This window comes from Polypterus senegalus, chromosome 15 (assembly GCF_016835505.1).
Source record: "Polypterus senegalus isolate Bchr_013 chromosome 15, ASM1683550v1, whole genome shotgun sequence".
Lineage (NCBI taxonomy): Eukaryota > Metazoa > Chordata > Cladistia > Polypteriformes > Polypteridae > Polypterus > Polypterus senegalus.
The window spans coordinates 9,843,287-9,868,802 of NC_053168.1; the positions used below are offsets into that span (position 1 = coordinate 9,843,287).

The 25,516-nt window shown below is 43.3% G+C and overlaps 1 protein-coding gene across 1 annotated transcript in view; it reads right to left on the reverse strand.

Annotated features, from left to right (window-relative positions):
- Nucleotides 1-25,516, reverse strand: part of LOC120516047 (protein cordon-bleu-like) — a 90,743-nt gene that overhangs the window by 25,447 nt on the left and 39,780 nt on the right. The window contains exons 3-4 of the mRNA XM_039737482.1: nucleotides 24,573-24,691; nucleotides 14,897-16,635 (exon numbers count right to left, since the gene is read on the reverse strand). Coding sequence (XP_039593416.1) covers nucleotides 14,897-16,474 — 1,578 coding nt within the window. The 5' untranslated portion in view covers nucleotides 16,475-16,635; nucleotides 24,573-24,691. The remainder of the gene's footprint in view (nucleotides 1-14,896; nucleotides 16,636-24,572; nucleotides 24,692-25,516) is intronic.

Below are 25,516 nucleotides of genomic sequence, written 5' to 3' on the forward strand. Positions count from 1 at the left end.
CTCTTGGCACACAGTCTCATCTCATAGGACGTGAAAGTGTCTCTTTGAGAAAGTCACGTCTCGTCGCAGGATTTTTTTATATAATATATATATATATATATATATATATATATATATATATATATATACACATACACACACACACACATATATATTATGCCTCCTCCAGACCACGAGGGGGCGACCGCCCTGGTGGCTTTGGAGACCACGGGAACAGAGCTTAGAAGCTCAACCCTATAGGGGCCTGTGGTCACTGCCAGGGGGTGCCCAGATGCCTGAGGAGTCCTAGCCCTCAGCACGTCTGCCACACCCGGAAGTGCTGGGGGGAAGAAGACCAGGGACACCCGGAGTGCTCCCGGGTGCACAGCTGGCACTTCCGCCACACCAGGGAGTGCTGGCAATCGCTCATTGGGAGGCACCTGGAGCACATCTGGGTGGGTATAAGAGGGCCACCTGCCTCCATTTGATGGCTGGAGTTGGAAGGAAGAAAGACGGAGCTCTGGAGGAGGGGAGTGGAGGTGGACCCAAAGAGGAAGGCATTGTGACAGGCCTGGACTTTGGGGGTGAAAGTGGGTTGTGTGCTGTATTTCACTGTGTAAATAGTTGTAAATAAACGTGTGTTTGGTGCTTCAATGATGTCTACCTGTCTGTGTCCGGGCCATATTCCACAATATATACACACACACACATATATATACATATATAGATATATATATATATATACAGTATATATATATATTGTGAACTGGGACCCAGACACAGGCATACGGACAACGTAAGTTCCACCACACACTTTATTTACAATATTTCCATACAATTCATGCTCACACCCCAGTGCCTCTTGCACCGATTCCCCCACTGTCCAGGCCACACAGTCCTTTGTGCCTTTCTCTCTTGACCGCCTCCCGTCCTCTCTCCAGTTCTGTCCTCTTCCACCCGACATCCACTAATGACTGGAGGGAGGCGGCCCCTTTTATAGGAACCCGGATGGGCACCAGCTGCTTCCTGGCAATCTCCCACGGACACACCCCTGTGTGGTGGAAGTGCCGGGCTCCCGGGATAATCAGGCACTGGGGCGCCGCCTGGAGGTGGCCATGGGTCCCTACAGGGCTGGGCTTCCAAGCCCTCTACCCGAGGCCTCCAGCATAACCAGGACGGACGCCCCCTCTCGGTCTGGAGAAGGCACAAGCCCTCCTCTTGTCCTCCTGGGCGTCCCGGCTGGGGACCACAATATATATATATATATATATATATATATATATATATATATATATATATATATATATATATATATGTGGTCCCCAGCCGAAGTGTGTGGTGGAACTTACGTTGTCCGTATGCCTGTGTCTGGGTCCCAGTTCACAATATATATATATACTGTATATATATATATATATCTATATATGTATATATATGTGTGTGTGTGTATATATTGTGGAATATGGCCCGGACACAGACAGGTAGACATCATTGAAGCACCAAACACACGTTTATTTACAACTATTTACACAGTGAAATACAGCACACAACCCACTTTCACCCCCAAAGTCCAGGCCTGTCACAATGCCTTCCTCTTTGGGTCCACCTCCACTCCCCTCCTCCAGAGCTCCGTCTTTCTTCCTTCCAACTCCAGCCATCAAATGGAGGCAGGTGGCCCTCTTATACCCACCCAGATGTGCTCCAGGTGCCTCCCAATGAGCGATTGCCAGCACTCCCTGGTGTGGCGGAAGTGCCAGCTGTGCACCCGGGAGCACTCCGGGTGTCCCTGGTCTTCTTATATATATATACATAAACACTCTCTGTCATGAGAAAGTATATATATTCTCTCTCTCTATATATATATTATATATATATATATATATATACACATACACACACACAAACACATCACATTATATACAGATATACACATGTAAATAGTAAGTGCCCAATGTGATGGACTGGCACCCTGTCTGGGATGAATGGTTGGGTTCCTGGACAGGAGCCAGTGTAGTGGTAGGACAGGGGTAGACATTGCTCCTCCGACACGCTAGGTGGCAGCCACCCTGTGAGTTCACCCATAAGGCACACTGGGTATTGTAGTCCTGTAGGGCAGTTTTTCCGGGTTCCACTGGCGCCACCTGGGGTTGCTGCAGGGATTCATCATCTCTACTTTATGGGACTTCCAACTGACCGGCTAGTACTTCCAGTGGGCTCTGCCTGAGCACCCAGAAGTGCTCCCGGGTTCAACATAAAAGAAGCCACTTGACTTCATTCAGTTGAGTTGGAATCGGGTGGAAGAGGACCAAAGCTCAACTGAAGGACAGGAAAGAGAAAGAAATGGAGAAGAAGAGAATTGTGCTTGTGTTTATAATCTGCAACTTGTGTCTGTACAGTTGGGTCTGGGGTTGGGGTGCTGCAACGTCCCCCTAGTGGTCACAATACACATATAGAACACTACATCCCAGCCGGTCACCTATGAGTGTATTGTAGTGATGGACACCACAAAAATGATTATTATTATTATTTTTTTTTTAACAGTGAATCATAAAAAATCAATCCGCATTGTAGATGCCAAAGAAAACTGGAATCCCAGATGGGACAGAGAGTGAACTATTAACCAGCCCAGAGCCCATAATGGAAGGATAGCTCAGAAGGATCTGCAACGTGGCTGGGATGGTTGGCGATGTTTATCTAATGGGTGAACTGGGCAAACATGGATGCCAGAGGGAGCTCATTCCCCCACATGATAGATGGTAGTGTCCCTCCAGACTGGTCCCCGTTAAGGCTCTTGAGGGGAATTGGAATTGGAGTTTAAAAGAATCAGCCCTGTCGGGGTCCTTGGTTGCCACCAGAGGGCACTGTCAAGGGAAGGTGGCCCCGGATTCGGTATGACCTGGAAGTGCTCTGGATGACCACTGCAGCGACACCAGAAGCCTAGCGCATCTCCTTAGGGAGTCAGAATCGGGAAGCAGCGGGAAAAGCTCACCAGGAGGAAGATATTTATCCAAATGATATTGAAGTATTTGTGGATGTGTTCTCTGTACAAGGAACTCAGTGAATATAAAAATCTGTTATTTTAAACCTGTAGTTGTGCTGGGTGATATTGCGTCTGAGGTTTGTGGCTCAGTGGCGCACCCTTGTGGTAACAACATAGACAAATGAATGAATTCGGTAGAGCTCAAAGCGCGTGTATGTCCTGCGTGATGCCATCAGTGCCCTTCATGTTAAAATGCAAGAACTTCCTAACTCGTGAATCTCGACTCGCTTCACTTAGGGTTCTTTTAATTTCATACTACATCTGTTACGTTTCAGCCAATGTTCCTCTCTTAGCTGGGGTTCAAATTTTTGTTTAATGACCATTTTGTTCCAATTTGATTCTTTTGTTTATGTTAATGTTGTTTTGTACTTAGTTTCTGTATATCTATGTATCTTTCTTTTCTTATGTTCCATGTGGGTGGTTCACTGAAGTGGTGGGACCACCGGGGCAGCCCTAAAAAGACGAGTGTCTCCCGCAGTCCCTGATGGCTCACCTGAATCTGCTTGTGCTGTGGATTTTGAACCTCTACTATGTTTCTTGACATCACTTTGGATTTCGTGTTGGGAATTTGCTCGCCTTGGATTGCTTTTGCTTTTTCAGGCAGTGACTCTTTTTGCCTTTTTGTGCTCCACAGAGCTTCATGTTATTCCACAGCATTTTTGTTAAGAATAAAATCTTTTATCTGATAAACGATTCTACGTGGCCCGCTTTGTTACCAGCCGGAGATTTCTTTTTTTTAATGGAATATCCCCCTCTAGTGGCCATTTCTGGAACTGTTCGAGACATGCTCAGACCAAATGGAAGAAGATTTACTACCGTGTTGGAAATCGAGGGAAAAATGCCGCAGGCGTAACAAAAGAGTAGTGCAGGAAATGCTTCAGTGCTGGGAGAAGGGTATTACATCTTAAGGAGGGGATTCTGAAGGTGACTAAAGGGGAATTGCTGTAAGTTTTATGATAAAGAGTTTTTTTTAACAATATTGGGGTTTGACTCAGTATGACGAGTCTGGTATGTCTGCATGCCTGGAGCCTTCAAGTACCTGAAGTTGACTTACCTAATTTGAGTCAGATAACCTTCATAATTTTACCATAATAAGGAACTCTGGTGGTCTGTAGCTGGACTGTGTTGGCACCCATTGGAGTCAACTCCCCTTACTTGGAGCTCCTGGTACCTGGAGTTGTCTTAATGGACAGTTGTCATAATTTGAATCATATAACTGTCCTGCAACCCTAATCTTACCCATAGTGTGACCAAGCAGAGCTCTGGTGGTCTGCAGCGAGACTCTGTTGGCACCCATTGGACTCAACTCCACTTTCTTGGAGCTCCAGGGTGGAGGCTCTGGACTATAAAGCTGGCTTAATGGACAGTCGTCATAACTAAGCCTCCCACAACCCTAATCCTAACCACAGAGTGAGCAGGCAAGGCTCTGGTGGTCTGCAGCGAGACTCTGTTGGCACCCATTGGAGTCAACTCACTCTACATGGAGCTCCAGGATGCAGACATATATACGTTTATTCTGGTATGTCTGCAGCCTGAAGCCTCCACCCTGGAGCTCCAAGCACTACCACAGAATGTGTTTTCTGGTTTGTCTTTTGTCTCTCTGTAGCGTCCTCAAAGTAAAACCATGTCGTCACCCAAGCACCTTTAGGAAAGTGGAGGGGAAAAAACAGGCACAGTGGGCAGACGGCCAAAAGGAGAACCTTTGTGGGGTTAAAGTTTGTTACAGTCAGGTCAGTCAAGAGCAGGGGTGGGCAGCGTTGGTCCTGGTGGGCCGCAGCGGTTGCAGGTTTTCATCCCAACCCAATTGCTTCATTAGAACCCAATCCTTGCCAAGAGAAAAAGGGACGACAATTTCATTTAAGAAGGTACAGAACCATTGCCTCTGGTTGAAGAGATTGTTATTTTAATTTGCGTACTTAATGAGATGGTCGGGTTGTGGGGGGGAGGCACTTACGGATTCGACTGCTGCCATTTACAGTGGAACCTCGGGTCACGACCGTAATTTGTTCCAAAACTCTGATCGTAACCCGATTTGGGTGTGAACCAAACTAATTTCCCCTAAATGATTGTATGTAAATACAATTAATCCGTTTCGGACTGTACGAGCTGTATGTAAATATATATTTTTTTAAAGATTTTTAAGCACAAAAATAGTTAATTATACCATAGAATGCACAGCGTAATAGTAAACTAAATGTAAAAACATCGAATAACACCGAGAAAACCTTGAACAGAGAAAACTAACCTTGCAGAAGGTCACGCTACAGCCTTATGAACCGCTCGCGGTAAACACTTTTTTTTTTTTAATGAGTTTTAAGCACAGGGAAAAAAATGAAGATTTGAAAAATCTGAAATTTATACAAAAACTAAACATAAACAACCAAGAAAACTAACCCTGCATGCACACACATTTGACTGAGAACAATGTACAGGGAGAGACTGAACACGTGCGGGAATCATCGGCGCGTACGAACCGGAAGGGAAACTGGCTTGTTCGTCACCCGAGTGTGCGTCGTGAACAGATGCAAAAGTTGGCCGAACTTTTTGTACGTGTTCCGAGACGTTCGTGACCCGAGGTTCCACTGTATTTATATTTGTGTGTTTTTATATAATTGATTTAATACATTTGTTCTCCATTTTCTCTGTTGCTCTTTGCCGTTTTATTGAGATTATTTTAATATTATTATTTTCTCTATCAATATCGCAGGAAGGGGTCAGAGGGTGGTCTAGAGTTGACCCGCTATCTGGATCAAATACATTACCAAAAGCGTGGTGACTTATAGCGGCCTCGACCGGGAAAAGGGGAAGCGTTACACGTTGACTTAATGGAGTTTGTAGCCTACAAGCCTACTACAACTCTCAGCAGTCCCTGCTGTGACCGTGATTGGATGTCTGCGGAGACTGCAGGGGCTGCTGGGAAGGAGATCGGCATGGAGAGAGCTAGAAGTGGAAGGCCGGCTGGACGAAGCAGGGGGAGTTTTGTGTCCGAGTTCGCCTGTTCGTCTTATCACCTGTGGATGATCGTTTTATCATCCTGGAGTCTCGCACCTGTACGGATGTATGGAGTGTCTTGTGCCTGCCTGTCGTGAGAGCAGAGCGTTGGATTGGTCATTGTGCTTTGCTGGAGGGAGCGCGCTCAGTTCTCACCCCCGACCCCCCCCGGCATCAGGAATACCGGTAAGACTGTTTATACTTTACTTACAGCGAGCTGTTGCCTCGATTGTCATTTTCTCCTTCATTCCACATCATCTGTTGCGGATTTGGTGTTTATTGTGATTGGTAGGTAGGTAGAATGCCCAGAGGGGACTGGGTGGTCCCGTGGTCTGGAACCCTGGCAGATTTTATTTTTTTCTCCAGCCGTCTGGTGTTTTTTTTTTTGATTTTTCTGTCCACCCTGGCCATCGGACCTTACTCCTTCTCTATGTTAATAAATGTCTTATTTTAATTTCTTATTTTGTCTTTTATTTTCTTTTCTTCATTATGTAAAGCACTTTGAGCTACTTTTTGTTTGAAAATGTGCTATAGAAATAAATGTTGTTGTTGTTGTTATTGAGTCGTGTTATTATTTGTTATTGCTGTAGGGATAGGGAAGGTTAGCTGTTTATTTGTCCTTCATATTTCTATTTTCATTTAATATATGACATCCTTATTGATTTAATCGGTCGTTTAACTGTGTCTCTGTGAGTGACTGTGTGCCAGTCGGGTCAAGGCTGGGTGTTTGTTCCTGGGGTCCCCACCGAAAAAAATAGATATATCGCCACCTCTTTGATGGTAAGAATCTTAGCGTCTCCGTGGCTGTCATAATTTGATAATCTTAACCATAGTGTGACCAGGTGGAGCTCTGGTGGTCTGCAGCTAGACTCTACTGGTGCCCATTGGAGTCAACTCCACCTACTTGGAGCACCAGGGTGTATGGTTCAGGCTGCAGAGGTATATACTTTTAGCCCGGGGTCTCTACCCTGGAGTTAACTTAATAGACAGTTGTCATAATTTGAGTCATATCCCCCCCCCAACCTAATCTTACCATAATACGACCAGGTGGAACTCTGGTGGTCTGTACTGGCACCCATTGAAGTCAACTTCACTTACTTGGAGCTCCAGGTACCTGCAGTTGGTTTAATGGACAGTTGGCATGATCTGAATCACATAACCCTCCTACAACCCTAATCTTAACCACAGTGCGACCGGGCAGAGCTCTGGAGGTCCGCAGCTACACTCTATTGGCCTATACTTGCTCATAATCAGCGTTAACATTTCCGATGCGCCATCTGTTGGAATGTATTTTGTAACTGCATGAAGTAATAAAAAACCATTACAGTCTACAATCCGACAGATGGTTCACTGCAGACATTAGTCGTATAACAAGCGCTGCATAGCTTTGATACACACTTTAACCAAACTGTCACACGTGTCAAATAGGAATAAGGAGAGACAGAGAGGTAACTGATGAAGAAGGGCGCAGTAGACAAGTACAACGTGCAAATGAAACGGAAGAAACAGAAGGTTTCCAGAAATGAGGCAGAGGCTGCAAAGAACAAAACACAAAAGGCCCACGAAGTGCAGCGATTACGATGGATGTCGATTGTCATCAATCGAGAGCACCAATCTTATTCCACAAAGATCAGTTGCTCCGACAAATCAAAAAGAAATTTGCATCAGCAAAGGAACCGATTTCAGAGCACTAGTGAGGCGCCACGGATCTCAGTTTTGACAACTGCATAAACTTGGCTGATGTGAAGCCCGCCGATGCTTCTGCACTTTTAAACGCTAGGCTGAGAGTCGACCGGGCCAGCTAGTAAATAAACAAAAAGAAACAAAACACCAGAGCCAGAGACGAAACCCTGGTGACACCACCATGACCCTGGACTAGGGAGAGGACGGATGGATTATTGATGTGTTAATGATAAGCATCTGGACGTCTGACATACAATCTGATTTGAAATGAAATTTAAACTTTTAAAAATGACAAAGTGGGACTCCAGAAGTGGAGACCTCTGTAATGCCAAGCGGTTATTTTTGGGATGCCAAACCACAAGGAGGAATGAGAAAATTACCCCTTTATACCAACTTGTCTTGGCAAAGGCGACTGAGAACCAGGGTCATCTGGACAAATACATTAGGATACAGGCAAAAATAAAATAAAAATAAATAAAATAAATAAGGCGCAGAGGCCAAAAACAACGGAGTAACCATTTGTCATGATCAGGCTTTCCAAATGTTCCTTGCCCTTTAGGAATTACTTGAGAATAGTTTCTGGGGTTTTGATTTGGTTTTGTTTCTGTTGTGTTTTAGAACGTGAGACAAATTGTAACGCAGAGCAGACCATTCAGTCCGACAGGCTCATTCATCCTGTTCACCAAGACACCCAAAATAACGCCAAGACAGCGCCTGGTTTCTTCATGTAGATGGAGCAATCATGTAATCAGAGCAATCAGAATGGTTTAGACCCAACAAAGCTCGCCAGTCCTGTCCACTTATTTCTTCCAAAATAACATCAAGTTGTGTTTTGAAAGTCCCTAAAGTCCTGCTGTCCGCCACACTCCTTGGTCACTTACTCCAAGGGTCTATGGCTCTCTGTGTGAAGAAAAACTTCCTAATGTTTGTGTGAAATTTCCCAACTGTGTCCTCGTGTTCTTGATGATCTCATTTTAAAGTCACCGTCTCGATCCACTGCGCTAATTCACGTCATAATTTTAAACACTTCAGTCAGGTCTCCTTTTAAACTAAAAAGGCTCAGCTCCTCAGGATCTCCCCATAGCTCAAATTTCTCAGTCCCAGGATCTGCTTAGCTGATCTTCTCTGGACCTTCTCTAGCGCCATTATGTTCTTTTTGTACCCTGGAGACCAAAACTGCACCCAGGACTCCAGATGAGGCCTCACCAGTGTGTTATAAAGCTTGAGCAGAACCTCCTGTGACTTGTACTCCACACATCAAGGCGCTATATAACCTGACGTTCTGTTAGCCTTCTTAATGGCTTCTGAACACTGTCGGGAAGTTGATAGCTTAGAGTCCACTACGACTCCTAAATTCTTCTCATAAGGTGGACTCTCGATTTTCTGACCGCAATTGTGTATTCAAACCTCACATTTTTACTTCCTATGTGTAATTCTTTACATTTACTGACATTAAATTTCATCTCCCACAAATCTGCCTAAGTCTGTATGCTGTCCAAGTCCTTCTGTGATGATATAACGGATTCCAAATTATCTGCTAATCCACCTACCTTGGTATCATCTGCAAACTTAACCAGCTTGTTACTTATATTCCTATCTAAATCATTGGTGAGCCCCCTGCTCGCCCACCCCCAGGTTAGGTTAACCGATATACAATTTAAAGAGATTGTTATTTTCATGGGAATTGTTACATATGCGTTATTTTCACTTTTACTTTTAAACTTTTGTAAAAATAATATTTGGAATTAACTTTTCTTCAAGATCGCATTGAATTTTGATTCCGTGTTTGGACGCAATGTATAACTGCCTGTGAGTGAATATCGTTTTTCTTTCTTTCTAATAAATAAAATGACTTTTTCAAACGTTTGTCCATGCTCTTTCTTCTTCACTTTGTCCTTATCGTGTCATCTACAACGTATAAAATGATTGCCCTGATAAAATTTATAAGAGCTGAGAGCACAGGAAGTGTGTCTGACAAAAGCATTCACACGACTGAGGTTAGATGAAAATAGTTGTAAGTACGGCGTGACTTGAAAGAATCTCATGTTAAAAGTTACTTCATACCGTGCAAACGTTTCTTTTTACAAAGATTTAGAACATTAGAACAATCTAGATGAGAACAGGCCATTCAGCCCAACAAAGCTCGCCAGTCCTATCCACTTGTTTCCTCCAAGAAAACATCAAGTCGAGTTTTGAAAGTCCCTAACGTCTTACTGTCTACCACACTACTTGGTAACTTATTCCAAGTGTCTATCGTTCTTTGTGTAAAGAAAAACTTCCTAATGTTTGTGTGAAATTTACCCTTCACAAGTTTCCAACTGTGTCCCCGTGTTCTTGATGAGCTCATTTTAAAATACAAGTCTCGATCCACTGTACTAATTCCCTTTCCTAATTTTAAACATTTCAATCATGTCACCTCTTAATCTTCTTTTGCTTAAACTGTAAAGGCTCAGCTCTTTTAATCTTTCCTCATAATTCAACCCCTGTAGCCCTGGAATCAGCCTAGTCGCTCTTCTCTGGACCTTTTCTAGTGCTGCTATGTCCTTTTTGTAGCCTGGAGACCAAAACTGCACACAAATCAGTTTCTGGAATCTTTTAATTCTCGCTGGCAACACGAATTAGACGATCTACAAGTCTCCGACTTAAAAGTTTAAATCCGAACAATATATTTGATCTGTTTTCACTGTACAACATTATTTCACCAAGTAATAATTTCCATTTGTTTGTGCTAATGCGATCTTTACTATCCTTTTTTTGAGACTTTCGAATTTTACTACTTCTGTTATCTCTAACCTACTCTGCATGTGTACCATGCCAACATTTTTGAATTCCTTATGACATTCTACTTTGCCTTTTATTTCCATCCCTGGGACTGGTTAAATCTCTTGGCACATAGACTCATCTCGCAGGACGTGTAAGTGTCTCTCTGAGAAAATCACGTCTCGTCTCTTTCCAAGATTATTTTTATAATAGAGAGATATTAAAAATAGCAGCGGTCCCAGCATTGCCCCCTGCTGGTCACCACTCTTAACATCGGCCAAGTCTGATGAGGCTCCTTGCACCATCACCCTCTGCTTCCTGTGTCTGAGCCAATTCTGCACCCACCTACACACCAAACCCTGAACTCCCACTTCTTTTAATTTGATGCCCACCCTCTCACATGGCACCTCATCAAATGCTTTCTGAAAGTCCAGATAAATAATATTATATGCACCTTCCTGATCATATACAGTGGTGTGAAAAACTATTTGCCCCCCTTCCTGATTTCTTATTCTTTTGCATGTTTTTCACACAAAATGTTTCTGATCATCAAACACATTTAACCATTAGTCAAATATAACACATTTAAACACAAAATGCAGTTTTTAAATGATGGTTTTTATTATTTAGGGAGAAAAAAAAAATGCAAACCTACATGGCCCTGTGTGAAAAAGTAATTGCCCCCTTGTTTTAAAAGAACCTAACTGTGGTGTATCACACCGGAGTTCATTTTCCGTAGCCACCCCCAGGCCTGATTACTGCCACACCTGTTTCAATCAAGAAATCACTTCAATAGGAGCTGCCTGACACTGAGAAGTAGACCAAAAGCACCTCAAAAGCTAGACATCATGCCAAGATCCAAAGAAATTCAGGAACAAATGAGAACAGAAGTAATTGAGATCTATCAGTCTGGTAAAGGTTATAAAGCCATTTCTAAAGCTTTGGGACTCCAGCGAACCACAGTGAGAGCCATTATCCACAAATGGCAAAAACATGGAACAGTGGTGAACCTTCCCAGGAGTGGCCGGCCGACCAAAATTACCCCAAGAGCGCAGAGACGACTCATCCGAGAGGTCACAAAAGACCCCAGGACAACGTCTAAAGAACTGCAGGCCTCACTTGCCTCAATTAAGGTCAGTGTTCACGACTCCACCATAAGAAAGAGACTGGGCAAAACGGCCTGCATGGCAGATTTCCAAGACGCAAACCACTGTTAAGCAAAAAGAACATTAGGGCTCGTCTCAATTTTGCTAAGAAACATCTCAATGATTGGCAAGACTTTTGGGAAAATACCTTGTGGACTGATGAGACAAAAGTTGAACTTTTTGGAAGGCAAATGTCCCGTTACATCTGGCGTAAAAGGAACACAGCATTTCAGAAAAAGAACATCATACCAACAGTAAAATATGGTGGTGGTAGTGTGATGATCTGGGGTTGTTTTGCTGCTTCAGGACCTGGAAGGCTTGCTGTGATAGATGGAACCATGAATTCTACTGTCTACCAAAAATCCTGAAGGAGAATGTCCGGCCATCTGTTCGTCAACTCAAGCTGAAGCGATCTTGGGTGCTGCAACAGGACAATGACCCAAAACACACCAGCAAATCCACCTCTGAATGGCTGAAGAAAAACAAAATGAAGACTTTGGAGTGGCCTAGTCAAAGTCCTGACCTGAATCCAATTGAGATGCTATGGCATGACCTTAAAAAGGCGGTTCATGCTAGAAAACCTTCAAATAAAGCTGAATTACAACAATTCTGCAAAGATGAGTGGGCCAAAATTCCTCCAGAGCGCCGTAAAAGACTCATTGCAAGTTATCACAAACGCTTGATTGCAGTTATTGCTGCTAAGGGTGGCCCAACCAGTTATTAGGTTCAGGGGGTAATTACTTTTTCACACAGGGCCATGTAGGTTTGGATTTTTTCTCCCTAAATAATAAAACCATCATTTAAAAACTGCATTTTGTGTTTACTTGTGTTATATTTGACTAATGGTTAAATGTGTTTGATGATCAGAAACATTTTGTGTGACAAACATACAAAAGAAGAAGAAATCAGGAAGGGGGCAAATAGTTTTTCACACCACTGTACATCTCCTGCGGAAAACATTAGACACCAAAGGAGATCTTGATATGCCATTCTTATTAAAAGGTTCACAGTTTCCCGTTAGAAGAGCTTTTGCAAAGACAATTAACAAATCACAGGGACAATCATTTGAAAAAGTCGTTTTGTTAGAGAGAAACAAACGAAATTCACACACGGGCAGTTATACGTTGTGTCGTCACGATGAAAGTCCAAACACAGAATCAAAATTCAATGCGATATTGGCAAAGATTTAATTCAAAAAATTGTTTTTACTGAAGTTTTACAGTAAAAGTGTAAGTTTAAAAAGTATTTGTATGTTAATTTCAAAGTCAAACAGAACAAAATCGTATAACGCAACGAATAACTCTGAACGCAACATGAAACATAATTTACTTTCAAATTATTAGGTTTTACTATTTTTTAACAGGGTTAATTACTCGCTGTAATGTAAAATAGTTAGTTCTACTATGCATACGTAACTGCTGTGATGTGAAATATTGCATACAGTTGATAAATATTTTATATGTCTTTATTTGTAACTTAGACAAAGCAAGTGTAATATTAGTGTTACATTATTGATAATAACAGCAATGGTCTAAGAACCCCTTCCCACCCTTTTAGGACTGAGTCTCTTTGTAATTTTACGACAGGGTTGGGGTGAAGCGCCTCAAACAAGTTTGGCTAATGTTTCTCTGCTGAAGTCTCTCAGTCAACCCCCTAACTAACAAGCTTTACCTTAACACCTGCTTTGGAGGGCAGGTGTGAAGGTGTTCTGCCCCCCCATTGGTCTGAAGTATGGCTGTTTGGAATTGGCTTGTATCAGAAGCCTTTAAGTGCCACGACGCCCTATTGGCTGTAGGGGCTGGACAAAGAATATATACATTTGCTTGCTGTACCTCACCCTCTCTCTCTTATAACCAATTGATGAAGGAGCATCTCACACACAATGGAGAGCACAGCTCGGCAGCCATATTGAGACGGGCATGCAGCCTGTGCTGAAGAAAGCTGACCACAAATGATGCCTTAACTAGAGACATTTTAAGTAACTAACAAGTCTGTGTGATGCCTGAAACTACACATCAACATTTATCAGGTTGTATGGTTGCCAATATTCAAATGTACTTTGCATATTGTTATTATTTATGAATATTATCAATAATACATTGTTCAAATTGTAACGTAACTCCTGCTTATCTTTTACTACACCTGATTGACTTTAGGTTATACATGTTGAAGGGAGGGTGGGGAGAAGTTATATGGTACAATACCCTAGAAACAGTGGTAAGTCTGGGAGATTTGAGGCATTCTGACAAAGGCTACATAATAACACAAAAGGGGAAAGTCGAGTAATATAATACTCTACCAAGACAAAACAGTAACAATTCCCATGAAAATACCAATCTGTTTAAATTATACATCTGCACCCTCATACACGGCTGAACTGCAAAGTGGCTAGCATGTAGCACTGGGCCAGGGGTTGGCGAGTGAAGTGATAAGGGGGCAGAGCCCCCTAGTAACCAAAAAAACCCAAACCTTAGCATCATTTGTCATTACTAGTTTTGCGATTTCTGCTTAGGACAACTCCGTCTGCTCGGTGATGATGAATTACGTATTGCATTTTGTGCTTATGACTTACTAGCAGACCATGTGCGCTTCGCTGCAGTCACTGTAGTTGGAATAATTATGTATGTACATGCGACTTATAGAGCTTCTTTAAATGCAACATTTTTGGTTTGTCCTCCTGGAGCCAGAATATATACATTTTTTCTATGACTAATTCGTGAACATGCTACATAAAAAATAGAAACGGGAAAAATGGCAACACCGCCGGGAACAACAGTAAATGAGATAAAGTAAAAGTCTACTAAACACTAAAGTACAAAAACGAAGTAGAATGTAACAGTAAACCGGAACACAGCTGGGAACACCGGCACACCACGTCTACTAAACACAGAAACACTAAAGGAAAAAATATTCAGTAAGTACTGCGTCTAGTAAACAGTAAATCAGTAAAGGAGAGAGGACTAAACACTAAGGAAAAAGAACGGCAAGACCGCGTCAGCTGCGGAGCTCAGCTCGGAGCGAAATGACGTGAATAGGAGAGGAGATGATCATGTGACTCCCCCATTCACCTTAACTGTCAGTCCCTCCACAAACACACAAACATAGTCTCTCGGATCCCAACTCTCCTTTATATGTATAGATTTCTGACTACACGTATTTAGCTTTCTTTATTCAATTACTGTCATGCTGGTTACGATCCCTGCTCGATTTCCGATGGGTCCATTCCATCTTCTTTTTCTGTTCTCTATCAAAACGGCCGTTGCCCTGCACAACATAAATGGAATATCTCTTCTCCTACCTTTCTAAGACGCTCCTTTCCTTCTCCGGCTTGAATCGCTTCCATCAGCGAGCTGTGCAAAGACGCCTCTTTCTGCAGTGGCTTCAGGTGAATCGGTCTGAATTTTCTGACTGGGCCGAACAAGCTCCCACTTTTCAGCGCACTCTTTGCAATGGGGCCAGTTAAACAAGAGGATTGTCCGGTGGGCCTTAACCCATGTGCGGCCTCGGCACGGAGCTCATTTGACTGCATGTTCTCCAAAGAGGTGGAAGGCCCCAGTCTGCTTTGGGGTGGAAGATTGAGTTTCAGATAACTTGTGGGGAATTGTAAAGGTGAACGATGACACTCGGCGAGGTCGCTGTCCGTGTTGACACCCGTGACATTCTCACTTTTGGAATTATCTTGTGTGTTCTTCCACGTTCCCTCATAGACCCTTTCCTTAAAACTGGACGTTGCATTATTAATCTCTGGATTACCAGCCGGCTGTGGTGTCCACTGATCGATTATCGAGACAGGGATTCCAAGCTCTTCCTTTTCAGACAGCTCGTCAAGTGGCCCTTTGTGCCTTTCACTCTCTAGCCGGCCATTACTTTCTCCGTTTTCAAGGTGAGGAGAGTGCGAAACATGTTTTCCTTTCTCTGGGACACTACTGAGAACATTTTTAGCTTGAAATTGTACTGGCTCTGAAACCGACTGAGGCACCTTGCTGCATTTGGCTATGGCTGAAGCGATATACTGACTAGAGGTTCTTCGGATTGGCTTGCGGAATGGGAATTCTGCCTGAATCTCATTGTCCGATAAAAGCAGCAGCGTCTGAGGTGGCTTGATGGGCTGTTCATACATGGAAGTGTTGCGCTTGCCTGCATCCCAGGTGGGTTTCACAAGCTCCTCCTTGAACTCTCTGGACTGCGTTGTCTCGTCTCTTGGTAGAGCCGACGTTCCTGATGTCACAGAGGTTTGTGAGTTGCAGGTTTTGGGCTCTGCTGCTCCCATTTTGTGCTCTTCCACATTCAGTTCCTGTTCTGCTGAGCTCCAAAAGGCTTTGGCCTTCCTAAGCAGCGAGCCGTTGGCGCTTCCACCTGCTCCCGTCGACTTAGTCGGTTTATGGTTGGCGGTTTCTGGCAGGATGAGATTCCCTTGGTCATCTATTTTGATAGCTCCACTTACTGTAGGGGCTTCTCTCTCCCGGTACGGTTTGACAACAGGCTTTGGTGGTACCACTGTGAATGTCTTCATGCCTACTCTCGCAGCAAAATCTGGTGACTTTAACATCTGCGACAACTGTCGTCTGCTTGACACAAGGGCTGGCTGGACACCTTCTGTGGCCACTGGTGGCTTTTCGGCCTTTGGAGCCCTCTGATTATTTGCATTTGTCTTCATTTCATCAGCAGGGTCATCATCTCGGTCCTCTTTTTTAATGGTGCTCGCTTCTCTGGGCTCTTCTTGCTTTGCTGGAGGGGCTTCCCTGATTGGCTCCTCCTCCGTATCACTTTGCATGTAAGACTGGCTGTGATTTCCATTAATGTTACTGCTGACACAAAGCTCTGTGCTTGAGATATCAACATGGACGGGCTGCGGGTAATCACCAACATGGCTCATCCTCTCCGTTTGTGACGTGCCGACTTCATCTGAGACACAGTGGACATCCTCGTCACACACCTCATCGATGGCGGTCACTGGGACGGCCGCCTCAGCTTCAGAATAAGAAACCTCTGAGGGGAATGCGGAGGCTTCGGAAACGCCGTCGACCTCCTCACGAGCTGAGGAAAAACAACAGTGAGAATTAATGAGGAGGGTCTCGTTGATGTCTGATATCACGTCAACACCATGAACACCCGGCATCAGCCCAAAGTCAGCCTGATCATTACGGGAGCAGCACTATATAATAGTTGGAGAGGGGGACATAAAAGACTACAACAGAGTTACATTCATATTAAAAGCGCTACATGATAGAGGGAAATATATAAAAGGCGCTAAAAGACAGATATGAAAGACACTATATACAGTGCTCAGATATTAAAGGAAATGTATAGTAGCTACATATGTAGATAGAAAGAGAAGAATCTATAGAATACCAAGATGTATATGAAAGACTCCATATACAGTGAAAGATACTGTGTATAATATCCACAAAAGCACTATATGGTGGATCTGAAAGACATGACACTACAGCACAAAGATATTAAAGGCCCAGCAAAACAGAGGGATAGATGAGCATGAAACACAGAAATAGTACAATAGATTAGAGTATATGTAGAGTACAGAGATAAATCAATAATAAAGGCGTTATATGATAGAGAGTTATATACAGTACGTGGGGATACCTACACTGAGAGACGGAAATGAAAGGCACCGAATAGGCAATAGATATACAATAAACAGAAGACAAATAATAATGGCACAATATAATAGAGAGATATGAAAAGCACTATAAACAGAACAAAAACAGATGTTAAAGGAATTAAATAATACCGATATGAAAGGTGCCACATATTGCAATATATATACAATATACAAAGACAAATATTAGTGGCAATATGAAATACTGTAGATAGATATGAAAAGCACTATATACAGTATAAGGATAAATATTAAATTCACTATGTAATAGATGGATAATTACAATACTAAGACAGATTAAAGGCAAAATATATAATGAGATAGATAGATAGATAGATATGAAAGGCACTATATGATAGATAGATAGATAGATAGATAGATAGATAGATAGATAGATATGAAAGGCACTGTAATAGATATTAGAAGCACAGTATGACAAATTGATAGACAAATATGAAATGCACTATATAAAATACATCGATATTAAAAGCACTTAGTAATAAATTGTCAACCACTATATAAAAAACGGAAAAGTATAAGATGAGGTGAAATGGAACTCAGTCATCCAAAATTGGAAAACACACAAAACTGCATTTGGACAATGGCCGGGCATGAATGCTGGGTCTGTGAAGCAGCAGTGCTAACCACATTTAACAATCCCTAAATTTTGTTTTTTTTATTTTTTATTTTTTTTTTTAAACACTGGAGAGATTATATCTCTCAGCTGGCTTGGGAATGCCTGGGAATTCCCCAGGAACAGCTGGAATCTGTAGTTGTGGACTGGAATGTCTGGGCTGACCTGCTTGGAATGCCGTTGCCATGACCCTCACCAGGAAAAGTGAATGAAAGATGGGATAAGATGAGATGAATGGACAAAAATCGTAACGTTACCAACACTTTTATTTCAACTGAAAGCGCATGGTTTCTGTGTGTAGATGGAGTGATCATAAGAATCAGAACATTAGAACGGTCTACATGAGAACAGACCCAACAAAACTCGCCAGTCCTGTGCACTTAATTCTTCCAAAATAACATCAAGTCGAGTTCTGAAAGTCCCTAAAGTTCTTCTGTCTACCACACTACTTAGTCTTTTATTCCGTGTCTGTGGTTCTCTATGTAAAAAAAAAAAAACTTCCTAATGTTTGTGTGACGTTGATCCTTCACAAGTTTCCAACTGTGTCCTCGTGTTCTTGATGAACTCATTTTAAAGTCAGCATCTCGATCCACTGGACTAATTATCTTCATCATTAAACACTTCACTCAGGTCTCCTCTTCATCTCCTGTAAAGGCTCAGCTCTTGTAATCTTCCCTCATAACTCATCCTTGAATCAGCCGAGTCGCTCATTTCTGGTCTTTCTCTAGTGCTGCTATGTCTGGTGGGCCTGAAACTGCACACAGGACTCCAGACGAGGCCTCACCAGTGTGTCATAAAGCTTGAGCAGAACGTCCTGTGACTTGCACTCCACACATCAAGGTGCTATATAACCTGACATTTTGTTAGCCTCCTTAATGACTTCTGAACACTGTCTGGCTGTTGATAGTGCCGAGTCCACTACGACTCCCAAGTCCTTCTTATAAGGGGTATGTTTGCTTTTCAGACCTCCCATTGTGTATTGCAACCTCATATTTTAACTTACTACGTGTAACTTGTTACATTTACTGACATTAAATGGTTAACCGGCTCAGCTCTTTGAATCTGTCCTCATAACTCATCCCCTGTAGCCCTGAATCAGCCTTGTCGCTCTTCTCTGGACCTTCTCTTGTGCTGTTATGTCCTTTTTGTAGCCTGGAGATCAAATCTGCACACAGGACTCCAGATGAGGCCTCACCAGTGTGTCATAAAACTTGAGCAGAACATCCTTGGGCTTGAACTCCACACATCAAGGCGCTATATAACCTGACATTCTGTTTGCCTTCTTAATGGCTTCAGAGCTCTGCCTGGCACTTGATAACTTAAGAGTCCACTATGACTCCTAAATCTTCCTCATAAGGCGTACTTTCAATTTTTAGACCTGCCATTGAGTATTCACGTCTAACATTTTTACTTCCTATGACATTCAATTTCATCTGCCACAAATCTGCCCAAGCCTGTCTGCTGTCCAGGTCCCTCTGTGAAGATTCAGTGGATTCTCTCTATCTTGGTATCATCTGCAGACTTAACCAGCTTGTTATTTATCTATTGTCACGCGTGTGCTAATGGGAGACAGCTCATGGGCTCTAGTAAATGTAGTTACCTGCCGGGCCAGGGGTTGGCACTGTTTTCTGACCCTTTCTCACTTTCTCCCCCTTCGGACCGGGTGATTGATGGCTCTACTATCACTGATGTCATCCCTGGTGTCTGCCTTGCACCTTCCTACATTTCTTCCATCATAAACTGGCACACCAGTTACTCACTTCAGTTCTGTTTGGACTCCTGTCTGTAAAGACATCCCTACAACTAACTGCGTGTTGATCTACACAAAATTAAACGGGCTTACCAAGGTGGTACCCCAACTCTTACGAATCTCGATTAACACAATATCGTTTTTTTACTCATTCCTTGTTGTTCACCATTTTCCAATACATTCTGCCTTTTTTTGATCTCTGCCTCAATGCCATCTCCTGGTAGCTCCTCATTTGTTAGGACAACTCATGAGTTTTCCTAAATCCTGGTGAAATTAGGAGTGGCTTCTCGAATTATGAAAAGTGATAAAATGCTGTCACTCCTAAGAGAAGGTCCAAATCTGTGTCACCCTGAGATTTTAGAGCCTGTTAGGACCGTCTTTCATACTCTGTGATGGGCGCAGATCTCAAGCCAGTTGAGAATTTATGGCTGGCCTTGACAAAGGCTGCTCACTCAGAATCGCTATGATGCCTCACAGAGCTGGAGCACGTTTGCAAAGAAGAAGGGAGTGTCGTGAAATGTTGTGACTCAGGAGTCCCACAAGCACAGAAGGCCCAAGAATACTTCCAGAGGTTGCCCTCTAGGGGGAGTAATGCCATCCAAAGCCCGACTAGATACAAAAAGGGATTAGAAGAATCTTTGAAAAATAAAAGGTTTCGTCAGCCATTGTCCAACCTGCTATATCCTAACTACAGGGTCACGGGGGTCTGCTGGAGTCAATCCCAGCCAGCACAGGGCATAAGGCAGGAACAAATCACGGGCAGGGCACCAGCCCACCGCAGGGCAGACACACACACCAAGGACAATTTAGGATCGCCGGTGCACCTAACCTGCGTGTCTTCGGACTGTGGGAGGAAACCCACGCAGACACGGGGAGAACATGCAAACTCCACGCAGGGAGGACCCGGGAAGCGAACCCGGGTCTCCTAACTGCGAGGCAGCAGCGCTACCCACTGCGCCACCGTGCCGCCCATAAAATGTTTACTTAAACAAATACCTACCCAAAAAGCTAATATGAGCACAAAAGGAATTGCCTGAGAAGGCAAGGCAATCCACAGCAACCAAAATCTAAATACAGAATACTAATGCAAAATCAGAAACAGAGCACAGGTTTAAAAATATCCAGGAAATCACAAAAGCAAAAAATAAAAGCACAGTAAACACTAATGACACTCCACTCCCTGGTACACTGAAAACGAACCGCCAGGAATGACGGAAGGCCCTCCAGTTTACAGGTAGCGCAGTGACTGGCAGGTGGCCCCACCCCCTGGGACATAATCAAATAAACACAACCAATAATAATGTACATGATCAACAAAAAAAAAACATTAATGCAAACAAATGACACCAAACTAGACAAGAAGCAGAACTTTGAACTCTAAGAAAATGACAAAGGGGGAAAATGGCAGAGCTCATGGAGGGGGACCCGAGCACACAGACTTCAAAGCTGGCATGGCTGTCGTCTACAAAATGACAGGCAAGAAGTCGAAAACCGGGCAAGACAAGAAAAGTAAATCCCACGAGAAGTCAAAATATAAAGTAAGGTTTATCCGCAGATCAGAGAGGGCTCAGTGCAGAAAGCTGATCTCTTATCCCGTCTGCCAGTTAATTCAAGGTCACAACCCCAGTGACCACACCCCTAGAAATGAGGGATGTGACCCCGACAACAGCATACAAAATGGCTTCCAAGGCAAGAAAAGGCTATACAATCTCAAATTTCAACCTAAATCAGGAAAATATGGACAACACTTATGCAGCCAGTTATTTCCTATTTTATACGAGATTCAATCGAAAGACTGCGGTGGGTTGGCACCCTGCCCAGGATTGGTTCCTGCCTTGTGCCCTGTGTTGGCTGGGATTGGCTCCAGCAGACCCCCGTGACCCTGTGTTTGGATTCAGCGGGTTGGAAAATGGATGGATGGATGGATTCTATCGAAAGAGGCCCTGAATATTCTGTAATAACTCTCGCGAGAACAAAGCAACCTGAACGAAACAACGTGCAATCTGCTCCTCCGTTTATGGAGCTTCGAACAAGCCAGGACGTGATGAGGTAGGTGCCGGACAGCCATTGCGACGTTTAACCTCAGTTTGCAACTTCTGGGTGCCTACCGCCCGGACCCCTTCACTCATTCAGTTGACTTCTCATCAGGATGGTGGTGTACCGTATTGGGCAGCGCATCTTCATGGTGCGAACCTATTATGTCACCAATCCATTTAAGCGACATCAGAATCAACTGGATGATCGTGAGTTAACGGAAGGTGACTTCCAGCAAGATGGAGCAAGATGCCACACATAGGCAAGGAGCCTGGCAGAAAATCAGTCCTTCTTCAGCAACAGCATCATTTCAAAGGGGCTTTGGCAACCACAGTCGCCGGATCAGACACCACCAGACTTCTTCCTTTGGGGTTTGCTCAATGGAAAAGTCTCTTGGAACAAACCTGGCACCGTGGAAGATTTGAAGGGAAACAGTTCAACGTGAAATTGCTGCTATTCCCCCTGAGATGCTTTCTGACACTTACAGGAACATGGAGCTCCACGTCGAAATGTGTCTGGTAGAAAACGGAAACCACTTCCAGCATCGCATGTAACACAATCGATTATACACTACTCAAAAAATGAAAGGAACCCTTTTTAATGAGAGTATCGCATCAAGTCAGTGACACTTGTGGGCTGTTGATCTGCACAGTGAAGTGGCAGAGGGGCTTGTTAATCAGTTGCAGCTGCTTTGGTGCACTAGAGGGGCAACAATGAGACAACCCCCCAAAACATGGTTTAACAGGTGGAGGGAGGCCACTGACATTTTTCCCTCCTCATCTGTTTTGTCACTCGTTTTGCATTTGGTTATGATCAGTGTCACTACTGGTAGCGTGAGGTCATAACTGGACCATACAGAGCTGGCACAGGTAGTCCAACGTCTCCAGGATGGCACATCAATACGTGCCTCCCATTGATAGAAGGTTTGCCGTGTCTCCCAGCACAGTTTCAAGGGCATGGAGGACAATCAGGATACAGACAGGCAGGACTGGGACCCTCGTAGAAGGTCCTAAACCCATCAGCAGGACCCACCGGTATCTGCTCCTTTGGGTAACGAGGAACAGGATGAGCACTGGCAGAGCCTACAAAATGACCTCCAGCTGGCAGGCAGGCCACTGGTGTGAATGTCTCTGACCAAACGATCAGAAACAGACTTCATGAGGGTGGCCTGAGGGCCAGACAATGTGCTCTAGTGGACACCGTGCAGCTTCATTGGCATTTGCCATAGAATCCCAGAATTGGCAGGTCCACCGCTGGTGCCCTGTGCTTTTCACAGATGAGAGCAGGTTCACCCTGAGCACATGTGTCAGACGTGAAAGGTCCTGGAGAAGCCGTGGAGAATGTTATGCTGCCTGCGACATCATTCAGCAAGACCGCTTTTGGGTTCAGTGATGGTCTGAGGAGATAGATAGATAGATAGATAGATAGATAGATAGATAGATAGATGTGAAAGGCACTATATAATAGATAGATAGATAGATAGATAGATAGATAGATAGATGTGAAAGGCACTATATAATAGATAGATAGATAGATAGATAGATAGATAGATAGATAGATAGATGTGAAAGGCACTATATAATAGATAGATAGATAGATAGATAGATAGAAAGATAGATAGATAGATAGATAGATAGATAGATAGATAGATAGATAGATAGATAGATACTTTATTAATCCCAAGGGGAAATTCCCATACTCCAGCAGCATACTATTGATAAAGAACAATATTAAATTAAAGAGTGATAACAATGCAGGAATAACAGACAATAACTTTGTATAATGTTAACGTTTACCCCCCCGGGTGGAATTTAAGAGCCGCATAGTGTGGGGGGGGAACGATCTCCTCAGTCTGTCAGTGGAGCAGGACGGTGTAGCGAGAGGATGAAGGAATTGATACCATTGACTGCCCTACCACTCCGCTCACTCACCTGACCTCAATCCAATAGAACACCTCTGGGTGAGAATTTATGTTTCGCTCGGTCCGCCACCTCAGCCTGTCCAGGAGCTCAGTGACGCTCTGGTCCAGATCTGGGAGGAGATCCCCGAGGACACCATCCGTCATCTCATTAGGATATTGTCTGGCTCCGGGTGGGTGGCATACAAACCACTGAGTATGATTTGGAGTTTCTGCAATGACATTTCGACCAAATGGACTCACCTGCCTGCCGCCTCATTTTTTCCCTTTGATTTTCAGGGTGTCCCTCTGTCGCTTCATCATTTCATTTCCATCCTTTCGTTCCTCACACATCACCATATCACTCCATATCAGCAGAGAGAGCCAGCAGGAGATTTGTTTCCCATTGAGATCTTATGTGTTTTCAAAGTGTGCCTTATATTTTTGAGCAGTTTACATACGTCACGGTATAGAGCGTATTTGTTTGGTTCAGATTGCTTCATCCTAACGGGAGTTTCGAGTGAATCTCCTTGTATTTCTATTTCATTTTGACCAATTTACAGAGACAGGTTTTCACTTTGACATTAAAGAGTCTTTTGCTGTCGGTGGGTGTCACATTAAACCCCCCTTTCATTCAATGTTGTATAGCAAATAAAGTGTGACAATGTCTTGGGTGTTGCATTTGGGCCGAGTACTTCTTATAAGCACTGTACCCACAGACAACCCACTGGGATATGCAGAAAGTGGCCGGGCTGGGGATTTAACCCAAACCCCCTGTGTGACAGAAGCACTGGAGGAACGGCTATTTTCAAGTGGCCTAATAAACACTCGAGTGGAAAAAGAAAAATGGCTTCAGGGGGGAAAAAAATGCAGAGAATGGCCTTTTACAAGTCAAAGTGCCAAGTTCATTTTAGGACTGGATTTTACGATCAAAAGCGGCAGTTAAGGAACAAATAAGGAATATATTAAGAATTGGGAATCCATTAATCCGATAATAATAAGTCACTTGACTACACCAAGCAAAAACAAGATTAACTCCAACCTGCTAAGTCGGCCTCCAGATCTGCCAGGGTCTGCCGTAGCTGAGCGGTGAGGCCCAGGGCTCCACAGTGATCCACGTCATTATCCTCAGGGTGCTGACCGCCGCTGCCGCCGCTCCACCTAAACAGAAGGATTAAGCAAACACTTCAGTGCTGGGGGGCTGCACCTTTCATTGGCAGAGGAGCTGAAAGTCAAGAGTTTTGGGGAGTTCAGATCATAATTTGTGAGGGGTGGTGGAGAATGGAAAGAGGGAAAGTTGTGTCCGCATTCCTGCTTGGATCAAATCAAGACCATATATTAAAAAAAAACAAAAAAAAAAATGAGGGTCCACCATAAGAACTGTCACTGAATCAAAGAGGCAGCCTGTGTGGTCATAGGGCCACCTGGACACCTCGGGAAGCTCCTCAAGAGAAAGACAACTGTGGTAAAAGGTGGGCATATTGGTGGGGTAGGTAAGATAGATAGATAGATAGATAGATAGATAGATAGATAGATAGATATGAAAGGCACTATATAACTGATATATAGATAGATAGATAGATAGATAGATAGATAGATAGATAGATATGAAAGGCACTATATAACTGATAGATAGATAGATAGATATATAGATACATAGATAGATATGAAAGGCACTATATAACTGATAGATAGATAGATAGATATATAGATACATAGATAGATATGAAAGGCACTATATAACTGATATATATATAGATAGATAGATAGATATGAAAGGCACTATATAACTGATAGATAGATAGATAGATAGATATATAGATAGATATGAAAGGCACTATATAACTGATAGATAGATAGATAGATAGATATATAGATAGATAGATAGATAGATATGAAAGGCACTATATAACTGATAGATAGATAGATACTGTGGCAAGAAAACCAAGAGAGATATGCTTTTAATTGTGTCGCAATGACATTGGC